The sequence below is a fragment of the Cibotium barometz genome, chromosome 25 (assembly GCF_041138505.1).
Source record: "Cibotium barometz isolate CiBa-2024 chromosome 25, ASM4113850v1, whole genome shotgun sequence".
In the NCBI taxonomy this organism is placed as follows: Eukaryota; Viridiplantae; Streptophyta; class Polypodiopsida; order Cyatheales; family Cibotiaceae; genus Cibotium; species Cibotium barometz.
In genome coordinates this window covers 55,124,147-55,136,963 of record NC_141070.1, presented here as the reverse complement: position 1 = coordinate 55,136,963, position 12,817 = coordinate 55,124,147, and the positions used below count along the sequence as shown (strand labels likewise).

General features: G+C 45.2%; 2 protein-coding genes across 2 annotated transcripts in view; both read left to right on the top strand.

The window, feature by feature from the left end:
• LOC147624754 (uncharacterized) overlaps window positions 1-4,295 on the top strand; it is a 43,420-nt gene extending 39,125 nt beyond the window's left edge. The window contains exons 3-4 of the mRNA XM_086819787.1: window positions 3,974-4,059; window positions 4,247-4,295. Of these exons, the coding sequence (XP_086675913.1) occupies window positions 3,974-4,054 (81 nt within the window). The 3' untranslated portion in view covers window positions 4,055-4,059; window positions 4,247-4,295. The remainder of the gene's footprint in view (window positions 1-3,973; window positions 4,060-4,246) is intronic.
• Window positions 4,296-4,423: 128 nt separating this feature from the next.
• Window positions 4,424-12,817, top strand: part of ITPK4 (inositol 1,3,4-trisphosphate 5/6-kinase 4) — an 83,545-nt gene continuing 75,151 nt past the window's right edge. The window contains exon 1 of the mRNA XM_086819785.1: window positions 4,424-4,625. Coding sequence (XP_086675911.1) covers window positions 4,522-4,625 — 104 coding nt within the window. The 5' untranslated portion in view covers window positions 4,424-4,521. The remainder of the gene's footprint in view (window positions 4,626-12,817) is intronic.

Below are 12,817 nucleotides of genomic sequence, written 5' to 3'. Positions count from 1 at the left end.
ATCTTCATATGTACCAGAAATTGAAGATGACCATATTATCCTTGTTCCAGAAGTAATTCTTGACGTACATCAGAAGGAAACAAGAAAGTTGATTAGAGAATTTCTTGTGAAGTGGATGGATTTGGATGAGTCTGATTCCACTCGGCAAACAGATGAAGACATGCAGCAGTACCCTAATCTTCTTCAAGAGTTCTTTGACAAACGGATGTCTATCATTTGACACATGGGTTTTATTTTAAATGGGAGGGAAAGTCACGATTGTGACGTATGTGTATCAGATTCTCTCTTCATTGCTGATTCTTGTTGCAGATGCAAAGAGTAACCAGCCAAGGGAACCCCTGCCCTTAACTGGTTGCGACTCTTCGCCAAAGGATGTACCTCTTCATCGAATAGCCACATCCCTTCGACGAATGGTTGTATCCCTTGATGAATGGTTGTGCCTCTACATCGAATAGACACATCCCTTAGCCTAAAGTTGTATCCTTTCGTCTATGGTCATGTCCTTTCGTTAAAGGACATGCCTCTTCAAATGTGTCTCTTCATCTCCTATATAAGAGACCTATTGTACTCAGTTTAATCAATTCAATTCAATCTTCTCTCAAGTGTTTTCTTGAAGTCTCTTATTCTCTAAGTTAAGTACTTAAGTAGTAATTAGTACACAACATGAGGGATTAACAACATAATCCTCACACCCAAGATATGACAGTGTCCCCTCCTGCAGCGCCTAGTGTCACTGTCCTTGACTATATTTGCCCCTAAATCCAAGGGAAAGAGATGGAATTCCCCTTACCCGTGTACCGCTTCCTTTGCTTGCCGATTCAGCTCGTTACGCGAACCAGTGTTCTAATACCATGAGAAGAGTTTGGGGGAGTGGGTGAGCTTGAGCTCCTTATAAGCTTTTTTTTCTTCAGACACACACAAGAATAGAGTAACACACAAGGGAGAGATGGATGGATGAATTTTTGACTGCTATCTTCTTTACATCTCTACAACCACAACATAAAGATAAGAGTACAGCTGAAGCTTTCGCTCCCCCCTACTTGCGCTGTCGCCTGCACGCACACCCCCCTACCCGCCCTCGCGTCTGCTCCACCCGCCTGCCCCGTCCTTTCTGCCTTCGCGCTTGCTCCCCCCGCCTCTGCAGGAGCATTGGTGGGATTGGTGCTTGAGACTGGCCCCACAACAGCTTCAGTGGTGGCTAGAGCAGCTGGCCTGCCTTCGGTCAGGGTTTTGGTTCGTGACATCTCCTCCCTTCCGAAGGTCATTCAGCTACCTAGGATAGGGGGGGTATGGATCGATCAGAGAGTGGAGTTTTCGGGGCTTCCGAATTAGTGTTTTATATGTAGGCACGTCGGTCACCTGGCCAAGGCCTGCCCTGGCAGGAGACCCCGACCTTCACAGCAGCAGCAGGCCCTCGATGGCCCGCCCACAGCAGATGCGGCTCGGCAGGCAGCCTCCGGGACACCTGCTCAGCCCACAGAGACCTCGGATTGGCAGCCTGGACAGGGGCGCCGTAGAGGGAGATAGCCACAACAGCATGCCCAGAGACCGATGCAGCAGTCACAATCTCAGCATCACTAGGTTCCAGTGAGGAACAGCTTTGCTCCCCTCGAGGAGGAGACCCCAGCGCAGACAGAGGATCAGGAGATGCCAGCACCCCCTCCTTCGCCCCCACCCCCCACCCCCCGACCCCCCCTCCCCCGTCCCCCCCTCCCGCCTCGCTTCCACCTTCGCCTCCTCCCGTTCCCGCCCCCGTTTTGTCCAGCGGCTCCTTCCCCACCCTCTTCTCCCCCCCTCCTCCCCCTCCGCTCGCCTCAGCTCCCCGGGAGGCCCTGGCAGTACCCTGGCGCTCACCTGCAGTCCGGCGGGCACTGAGCACCGACCTTGCTCGTGCACCGCAGAGGAGACCTGCTATGCCGATTCGGGCTTCATGGATATCCTCTATCCGGAGTCGACTGAGTAGTCTAGACACTAGACAGCGCTCGGAGGCTTTTGACTACTACTCCACACGGCTTTTTGGAGCGGAGGGCCCCCATGAGCCAGCACCCATCAGAGTTCATGTGGTGATACCTCTGGCCCGAGGGGAGGAGGCACTTGATTCAGCGGTGGCCTTCTCCTTCCCTCTCTGCGGCACTAGCGACCGGGAGTGGACTCTGGATCTCGCTCTTAGCATTTTGAAGACTCGGGCAGTTGAGTTTTCTCACCATGTGAGCGATCTGGAGATGACAGACGTGATAGGCCGACTCTGGGAGCTGGCTCATTTCTTTGATACCGGGAGTGCGGATGCCTTGGGGATTCGACATTCGGTGGTTCGCATAGTGGCAGACCTAGCACGCGACCCTGGTTATGTATGCATACACGAGGTTGCTCTCTCCGAGCGGGAGGCAGTCGCCATGGGACACAGCCACTGGCGCATGATCCGAGATTCTTGCAACACACTAGGTGGGCAGATTCGTAGCCGCTCGGATGGGGACTATTCTCCATCCAAGCCGCTTGCGAAGGCCCGCTGTATGGCTGAGACAGCTTCCACCTCAGCAGGTCATCCATGAGGATCATCTCATGGAATGTACAGGGCCTTGGCGGCGCACACTATGTACGTTATCGTGGTTGCTTGAGGCAGGAGCTTCAGAGATGCCTGGTTGGGGGCAGTATTGATATTCTGATGATGCAGGAACACCATTTGAGTGAGAGCAGGATTCGGAGGTATGGTTCGGTGATGCCCTTGTAGATGGGACACATTTTGGTCTGCAGGATTTAGCCCCTTGGGTGGGCAGGGAGGAGTATGTATGGTCATTGCGGATGTATGGCGGCAGGCCATTGTGGATCGCGGGGTCATTGTGCCTGGTAGAGCACAGTATGTTATTCTGAGGATGCACGATGAGCTCTTTGGCGTGCTCAATGTCTATGCGCCCAACCATGCTAGTGCCAAAGCAGAGTTCTGGACCCTTGTTACAGATGCATTGCCCAAGGCCGCACATTGGTGTGTCAAGGGAGATTTTAACATGCTTGAGGACCCGGCCGATAGGGTGGGAGGCAGTCATGTCATAGTGCACGACACGGAGCTTGCAGCTTGGGAGCGATTTTACATGACACTGTGGATCACTGATGCATGGCAGCATGAGGCTTTCTCCCGCTCTCAGGACAGTCTTAGTTTCTCTCGGTCGTGTCGCCGGCAGGGAGGGACTAATCTATCGCGGATTGATCGCTTCTGTGTGGGCGACAGGTTCGGGTAGCGTGGGGGCTCCGTTGGCATTCTCGCCGGTACGTTTTTTTCAGACCATGCGCCAGTTATTTTGACACTTGAGGAGAGGACACGGGAGACCACATACGATATGGAAAGTATTCTACTACTGAAACATACAAGCTTTCTTCGTCACACACACAAGAATAGACAAGCACACAAGGGAGAGATGGATGGCTAAATTTTCTACTATCTTCTTTACTTCTCTACAACCATAACACAAATATAAGAGTATATACTATAAGGGAAAGTACTCTACTATTAAAACATACAAGGTCCATAGTGTGAACCCGACTATATGAGCTAGCGTTATAACTATGCCATAACTCTAGTACACCAAAGTAGCTAACGCACAACCTATAAACCACTCGTGGTATGTTAACCATAATCTGACCAACCATGCCAGCGGCGTAAGTCAATAGCTGTCATCCGGATGTATCATCCATGTTTGCACTAGTTAAGCTCAACAAACTACCCAAACTTAGTGTTAATTCTTTAGCCATCTTTGGTCCCTTTAACAAGGCTCACATATTAAGGCCTTGTAATCTCAAGAGTTTTATCTAACCCTAGCCCATAGCCATGCCCACACGCATCTGGAGGATTGATAATTGCTTTTTTAATCCTCATCATATGAAAAGTTTGTCTTTTGATGGCTTCTAGATTGCAATACTATTTTCTTAAATTAAACATCTTTTTGATGTGATGAATGCGACCTCATGGTGTGTCTAGCAGAATGTACAAGTTCAAATGGGACAAGCTCGGAGAGGACAATTAATCATATTCAGGAGCTTTTCTGTTATATTGTGCGTATAAACAAGGTATTTTATGGATGGATTATATGGCCAGATTAATAGTTCTGTACTGTGTGGGTGGAAAGGACATCTTTTAAAAAAAGGAAGTTTGCCATGAAGTTACCAGTGTTGGATACACCATGAATTGCAACAGGAAAATAGAGAATGGAAAGGAGAGCCATTAACTTTTTCTATTTGGCTGCAATACGACTAGGAATTTTGCCATGAAGTGATCATTGTTGGATATACCATGAAATGGAGCAGGGAAATGGATTTCTTAAAGGTATAGTACAGTTGCACATATGAATAAATTGCTTCACAGCTTGTTTGTTTCCTTTTTTTAACGATGTAATGCACATAGTTTGTATTGATTGTATAATTATCTTGGCAGCGAGGTGCACTCCCACTTCACCCGATTGACAAAATCTCAGCTTTTTTCCTATAAACTTGGAGTTACCTTTGCCTAAGCAATTTGAGGCAGTGGATGTGATGCTTCACAAACCTACAGATGAAATAATAAGTATGACCCTTGGAGAATCTGACAATCTAGAAGATCAGATCAAATTTACAGATGCTATGCAACGATCAACCAGGTACCTTGAGAGTATCGGCTTTTATATATGTATATGTATATGTGCACACAGACACTTTTTTTTTTTTGGGTGAAATCAGTGTCAAATCTTATATTCGAGATCCCTCAAAGCAAGAGACTCCCAGTAAAGTGCATCTAAAAACAGTGGAAAAACACTTACTAGTTCTGCAGATCAATCTGCTACAGCTCAAAACTGTCATGCACTGATTGACGTATTGATTGATGGAACTATACATACTTGAAGGTCCGAGGTTGTGCAAACACCTCATATAATTACGATCCAGCCATATTGTCCATATAGCCCAATATTTTGCCCAAGCATATGTGCGCGTGCACACACACACACACACACTTTTTTAGTGAAATCACTGCTTCATTAATAAAAGTAATGTAAATTCATAGCTGTCCTAGAGTGGCACAGCTACGACTCAGATCAAAACAGTGGGAAAACACCTCGAGCTGCGGAAAAGAGAGTTCTCCAAGGTCAAAAGAATCTTTGAGAGACTGGTAAAGTGATGTACAGAAGAAGGAAAAAGGGTTGACATGAGCAATAGGAAAAAGTAGCTGATTCCGGACATGGTAGATAGTCTAGATTGCCCAGAATCTTGTCCAATCCAGAAAGACTGCATAAGCTGGCAATGGTGGAGAGAGTCGACCAAAAAGCCAAATCTTTCTCCCAAAAAGTTTGCTTGGAAATCGTGCCCGTAGGTACCCTAACAATCTGTCCAGGAGGGCTCGAGAGTGGGAGAAGTACCACAAAAGATGGGACATTGTCTCACGTAGGTGAGAGCATCGCCTACATGAGGTTGAAGCAATGTGTCTGTGTGCCAAAAGAATCCCCACCGAAAAAACAAACAATTGTTGCTTCAAGGGCAATTTGCTCTTCCATATCCGTTTTCAGTGCCGCTTTCCCTGAAGGCAAGGATTTAGACATCATCCATTGATGATTGGCATGCTCATGAATCCAGCAACGGGCCGGGGGGGGGGGGGGGGGGGGGGGGGGGGGAAGCTTGTACGCCCTAGAAACTGTGAGCTGATGAAAAGGAAGAGGTGTATATCCAGGGAGGTGCCTGTCAAGAAGCCAGCCTTTGAGTCGGGATTTTTTTTTGCAGTGCAAACACTAGCTACAATGGTTGCATCATCTCCATAATGACGCTCCCAAGTCTTGAGGGAACGAAAAAACCATACCATGCTCATCAATAACATCCAATATGTGGCGAATTCCAAGCACAGAAAGGTTATAGGCGTTCCTTGGCTTGGATAATGGAAGAGGCACTTCAAAGACCGTACTTCAATGAATACTCTAAATAGTCAAAGAGTTTCCTTGGTTTGGGGGCCGGATCAACCAATGTAGGTGGAGTAACAAAGCTTTCCAGTCTGGAATGAGAGCAGTAGCATAGGAAGAATCTGTGATTTTGCCATTAAATTATCCAAAAACTATATCATCAAATAGGTGACCCAAAGTTCATATGCTTCTGTACGCATGGAGACACACATACTACCCAACATGCGAGCCCATGGCTTTGTTTGTGCCACAAAATCAGCTAGAAGCATTGCCTTCCTCCCGAGGACATGGTAAGGGATATTGAGAATATTAAGTTCACCATGCATCTTAGGTGAGAAAACCAATCCTTGCTTCATCAGACAAAGGGATTTTATGTCTGCTTTTGTTTTCCACAGGCATCCCAGGACTTTAGACATGAAAAGATCAATCTGTGTGCAAGACCAAGGAAGCAAAGGGAGATAGAATTGCACACACGGCATGATTATAGACTGTACTATTCGCAGACGTACATGCAATGGCCATGTAGACAGCTTCCAATATTCAGTTTCGTGATCTAGCTTCTACCTCACCCATTTTGTTTCTTCTTTAAGGGCGACCTCCCATCCAATGGGATATCCAACATGTTTGACTATCTGATTAGGTGGCACAATTTGTCCTGGCTAGATTAATCTGTGCCAATTGTAATTTTCAGCGGTAATAGCTTTGATTTTGTGAAGTTGATATTCAGCCCAACAACCAACCCATAAAGTGACAAAGCTTGCATGAGAATGCTCACAGTAGGCTTTGTGTTCCGAGGAAAAAAGAAAGAATCATCGGCATAGGCTTGAGCGACAAACGTGTTTCCATTCCCCACAGAAATTCCATGTAGCAAGCCATTCTGACAGCTTATCCATGTACAAGAGCATTGGATGCGTACCGATGGCATATATATATATATATTTAGTAATGATATATTACTAGTGGGAAACCTCAGTGCGAGGTGAAAACCCACGAAGAAATATGCATTGTACGATGGCGAGTCCGAAAAGGACCCATACTAGAGTTCCTCAGAAACAGTCAAAGGAAAGAGAAAGTCTGCAAATCAACATTTTGGCTCGCATAACAACAATGCAGTGTCTGTCGCAAGGAGAGCCTGAAGGAGGAGGTGGTGTTTTTGACATATGCTGTCTGAACATGAATCAGTTCCGGTTGGTCCAAATTGTCCATAGAGCCCAGAATTGTACCTAGGAGAAGAACGTAGCATAAGGCCCGAGCGCAACTGCTAGCACTCCAAGTATCCATAACTGTTTTCCAAAAAAGTGTACGGGAAATCTAATGCGCAAGCAAGCTGAAACCCTGTCCTAGCCAGGAGCAGTGTGGAATGTGGTTAGGACCAAAGAAGGTGCTGAAACCCTGTCCTAGCCAGGAGCAGTGTGGAATGTGGTCAGGACCAAAGAGGGTGCAACATCGTCTGAGTTTGATCACAGCGGTGGCATGACGAGGCACAAATACACCGTGAGTACAGAGGCACACCCACTGGGAGAACTCCAAGCATGCATCTCCAAAGGAACATGCGTTCTTTCAATGGCAAACCACTCCTCGAGATCATTACATACATGCATAATCCATGGTGGCGGTGGCTACAACCTCATATATAAATTCTTAGCCAATATAATATCCAAAGGCACCCCCAAAACTTTCCAGTTAGCCAGGCGGTCATCCATACAAAGCGGTGGTATTAGTGCAAAGGGGGACATAAACTCATATATCTCACGCCACAAAGGTCTATAATGCATACCCAATCCAAAACTACGTCGAGCCATAGGGAAGGACTTAATGTTTCCAACGTGGTCCACCACATCATGGATCTCAATTATGCTCTTTTTTGCCAAGAAGAAAGCTTTCCTTGGCTGTGTGAAAGCCAATGGGCAAGCAAGAGCCGCAGTCCAATGTATGCTTTTAGCCCTCAAAGAATTCCCTTGCACCATGTCACGGCCATTCCATGTTACATGCTGTAAAACTTTCTTCCAATCTTGAATAAGGTGCGTGCTGTATGGGCAGCCAGGTATCTTTCCAACAAAATGACCAAACACAACCTCCGAGTGTGTAGTAGTCCTGTCACCAAAGCCCAAGGATCTCATTCTACCACACATGGCCACCAGCATCCGTGACCAAGACTGCCGCTGTGCTGCAAAATCTTACAACAAAGTAGCTTTCCGTGCAAGGACATGTATACGTATGTTGAGGATGTTCAATCCACCATGCACACGGGGAGTACATAGCTTTGCCATTGACAATAGCCCAAGTGCTTTCTTATGGTGTTTTGATTTCCAAAAGAACTCTAATATTTTCCACAAAGGCATCAATCCGATCCCTTGGCCAAAACAGAAGAGGTAAAAAGAACTAAATATATGCAATGAGTATGGATTGCACCATAGTTGTCAGATACGAAAAGTTCGATTCGGTACGGTACGTTCAAATACGGTCTCGGAACGCACCGCTAAATTTTGAAAATAAAAATACGGTGCAGGTACAGTCCATTAAAAAAATACTTAAAAATACGGTGGAGGCTTGAGGAAGAGGGGGAGAGAGGGAGAAATGAAATGATATATTAACGTCTTAAGAAGGCCAAAATGACCTATGAGACCAAAAAGGTTACAACAATTGGTGGATCTGATACAATGTATGTGTAAGAAAAGCTAAAAACAACTAAACAACTAATTGAAACTGAAACAACTATGAGTAAAAGTACGGTACTAGGAGCTCCTAATGGATAAAATCTGGGAGAAAAATTCCAGCAACAAAGGTAAGCATCATACACATCACTATCCAAAGATGTCTCTCATCGGTCGATGGCGGATATCCTCAATGTCCTCCATGGTGAGTACTCTGACTGGACGTCTCCCATGCCGTGCCAGTATGGTCCTGATCCTCTGTTGTAGTCTCCGCTAGTGTCGAGATGGGCCTCTCATCCTGGGGCACCTGGACTGCCCCAGCTCTATAGCCCGATCAATCAGTGTACCTCTGGTGCGGCTAGCTGCAATGCCTCCTGGCCGGACTGCTCAATCTCTGGTCGAAAGAAGTTTGTAATCTGCCTCTGTAGGTGTCTCTCCCTCTCAGATCCCCTCCCTCTCAAGCGACCCTCTCTATGTCTACGAAGCTCCAGCAAGTATAATCCGAGGCATCTCTGATCTTGGTATCTCATGACTCTAGAAAGTGGTCCGAAACCCTCTCTAAACAGGCAGTGAAAACGGCCTCGTATCTCATAATATACTGGACAGTGACATATGTAATGTAACTCTATCTTTGGCTCCATCTGGCACAACTGACAGATCCTGGCCTCAGCTGGTACTCCTCTGAATCTGCCAATCTCAATCTCTAGCTGGTGTGAGGATGTGCGCATTTGACCAATAGCACACCGTACCCCATGAGAAAGATGAGTATCCATGTAGCTGGGTCTAATCACAAACCCATTCTGCGTGAGCTGGAGAAGATGATCTCTATAGAAAGCCATCTTCGTACCAAGCTCGTGTGTCGGCTGTACCCATGTCCTCCTAGTGTCCAGTTGAATCAAGTCCTGCCTGATAAGCTGGTAATCTCTGCCCGTGTGAGAGAGAGGGAGGGTTGCATCCAGGGAGTACTGAAATGGAGAGGGAGGGAGAGGCTTGAGGAAGAGGGGGAAGGCTTGAGGAAGACTCAAGAGGGAGAGCCTTGAAAGTTGAGGAAGAGGGAGAGGCTTGAGCGCACAATTTGTGAAGGCTCAATTATTTGCCGTGGCCATATATGAGCATGCCAAGAATGGTACTCCAGCATGAAGAAATCCTTGACGTTCGGGAGAAGGTTCTCAAGAGCAGAGTCCTCAGAGAGTTTTTAGTCAAGTGGAAGTTCTTTCCTCTAGAAGACGCCACTTGGGAGAAAGAAGAAGAGATGGTAAAAAATTACCCCCACTTTGTGAGATGAGGACATCTCGCGTTTTTCAAGTGGGAGAGGATGTAAGATCCTCCTCAGCATGAATAATGAATAAGCTTTTACTTCAATTTCCTATAATCATTCCCTATTTCAAAATACAAGAAAATATTGTTTTTCCTTGTTTTTGCCTAGAGAGAAGAAAAATTCGAGAGAGGTGTAATTCAATATTGAGATATTTTTAGATATAAAAGTTCTCCTAATATCTAAAATATATTTCCCTGAAATAGAAGTTCAAAAAAAATTCTCCAATGTGCATTAGGAATTAATTAAAAATGATATAAGGGACCTTAGCCTAAGGGTCTAGATTTTCAAAATCAATTTTCAATGGCAAGAGTTTGGATTTCCTAAAATTGACTTTCAAGCCTAAAACACATGCGAAGAGGTCAAGTGCTTCCATTACAAAGTTGAGACCATCCGGATAATTTTCTAGGTAGAAAGAAGGAATCATCTCCATATGCCTCTCCCACAAGTTGATCACCTGATGGCGAAACCGGCCCATGCAAAGTATGCATGGCGAGAAGGTGATCCATATGTAAAAGCAGTGGATGCGCGGCAATGGCATATAGGAACACACTCAAGGGGCAGCCTTGGCGTACTGATTTGCCTAAACTCCATGCCTTTGTGAGTTCTCCATCCATAATGCCCGATGCCTGGCTATCTTGATAAAGCTAGTAAACAATATTTCTCATTTTGCGACTAAAGCCCATACGGCGCATGATTTTTGCCACAAAGTCCCATTGGATTGTATCAAAAGCCGTTTCAATATTTTGCTTTAGAAGCATAGCTTGTTTTGTATATTTAGCATACTCAATGCCAATATACGCATTTGCAATGTTGTCCATAATGTGTCTGCGAGGTCTAAACCCATATTGGGCCCGATGCAAACTGGTATAGAGAGTCCTTGAGGCAGTTAACCAGCATTTTTGCAACCAATTTGTATGCCACTGACATGAGTGTGATGGGTCTCCAATCTGCAAAAGACTCACACAAGCTCTTTTTAGGAAAGAGTTTTAACATTCCGTCTTTCGAGAAAGAAGGCAATTCCCATTTTTCTCATGCAAGATTTATCATATACAGCAACGGCACTTTCAATTGGTCCCAAAATTGCAAAAAGAATTCCACCGTTAATCCATCCCAACCGGGGGCTTTCCATCTCTCCATGTCATTCAATAATTCTTCTTCAGTAAAGGGCATTTCCATAGTACTCGCATCATCCAGGGACAGTATTGGATGCACATGAACCAATAAGGCTTCCCTAGCGGCTGCATTTGCAGCGAAGGGGGCTGCTGAGCAGCAAAGAATGCTGCATATGCATGTGCAAGTTCTTGTTTTGTGGATGTCCATCTTCCATTGTCCATTTTAACCCTCTTAATGTTATCTTTTTGTTGGGCATGATGAAGCTGTGGAAAGAATTGTCTAGAGTAGCAACCTTTATCCCGCAAGTATTTCTCCCTGGTTGTCACTTTCCATTTTTCTAGTTTTCTCTTGTCATTTGCAGCCAATTGTTCTTTAGCCCTTCTTCCTCAGCAGGTTGTAATGGGCGTGCATCAGCTAGTTCTTGCAAGACTTGACATTTGACTTTGGCTTCTCTTACCGTTTGCCTTTGTTCATACAAAAAGCTTTTGCCATAATCTTGAATAGCAGCTTGCATACGGATCACAAATCTATGCCATGCAACATCTAGATTTTGAAACATCTGAGCGGCTAGCGGAGGTATGATATTCTTCACCATTTGTTGGAAGCGGTCATGTAAGAGATAGCTATTGTTATTTGCAACAGGCATTTGTTATACAAGGGCATATCATCTATTGGCAATCCAAAATAGAGACCCATTCATAGCAGAGCATGATTTGATAGTTGCAATGCATGGTCAATCTACATTTTGCAAACAATTCATCATATTGATTTGCATTTAACAAGTACCATCTGTCCAACCTAGCACGGTAAGAAAATATGCCCGAATGTGAGAAAGTGTAGCCAGGCATCCTTCGTTTGACATGTGGCCATAAATCTAGTGCATGTATTTCACCAACCATGTTTGCCCAAGCAACCTTTTCCAAAGCCAACATATGTGAGTGCCCCGAGGAATTCTCTCCCAACGAGGGTGCATTATTGAAATCACCATAGATAAAGGCATTATGCAACCATGGATAAGCTCTAATTTCAGCCTTGGCTGACGCTGTGTGTGCATAGACTGTAGTAGCAAACTCAAAAATTTCCCCATGTAACAAACATTTTACAACCAACCAGCGTCCAGTTGGATCATTGAATGCAAGAGTTGGGTGTAATTCATTTTGGACCATGATAAGCACACCGGAGTAATCCCCTGCATAAAATATACCATATCCTGCAAAGTAACCCAATTGACCAGTAAATTCATGTTGATTGTGCTCTTGCAAAGATATCACATGTGGCTTCATGCTAGCAATATAAGACCATAAAAGTCGCCATTTTTCAGGTTTGCACAACCCACGGACATTATGTGTCATGCATTTGATTGTTGCAGTCATGTATATACAATGCAGTGTATGTACAAGGCCATGAAACTATAATTATAGGACATCAGGTGGTGTTCATGGGAACATCACCCGGATCCAAAACATCATTACCGAGATCATCTTGGAAATAAGCATCAGAATGCTCCCCAAGATACGAATGCTGTCCTGAAACTGTGAGGACATCCTTATCTGTGTCTTTTGCAATTTTTGCCCAAGCATCAACAATGGTTGTACCATCATCTCCCTTATTCACATAGACATTTTGTTGCTTGCCGTCAGACATAGGAACCATATAGTTTCTTTGAATTATTGGTCGCGTTGCTTTAAGAGGCTTTTTTGGCAAGGTCCAACCCTCCAAAGCCTTTGAAACTTGCATTTTGCCCTTATGTTTCAAGGTAGACGCTAGAGCTACTGGCTGAGATATCGAGACTTGGTTTCCTTTGCCTTTTTCATTTTCCTTAG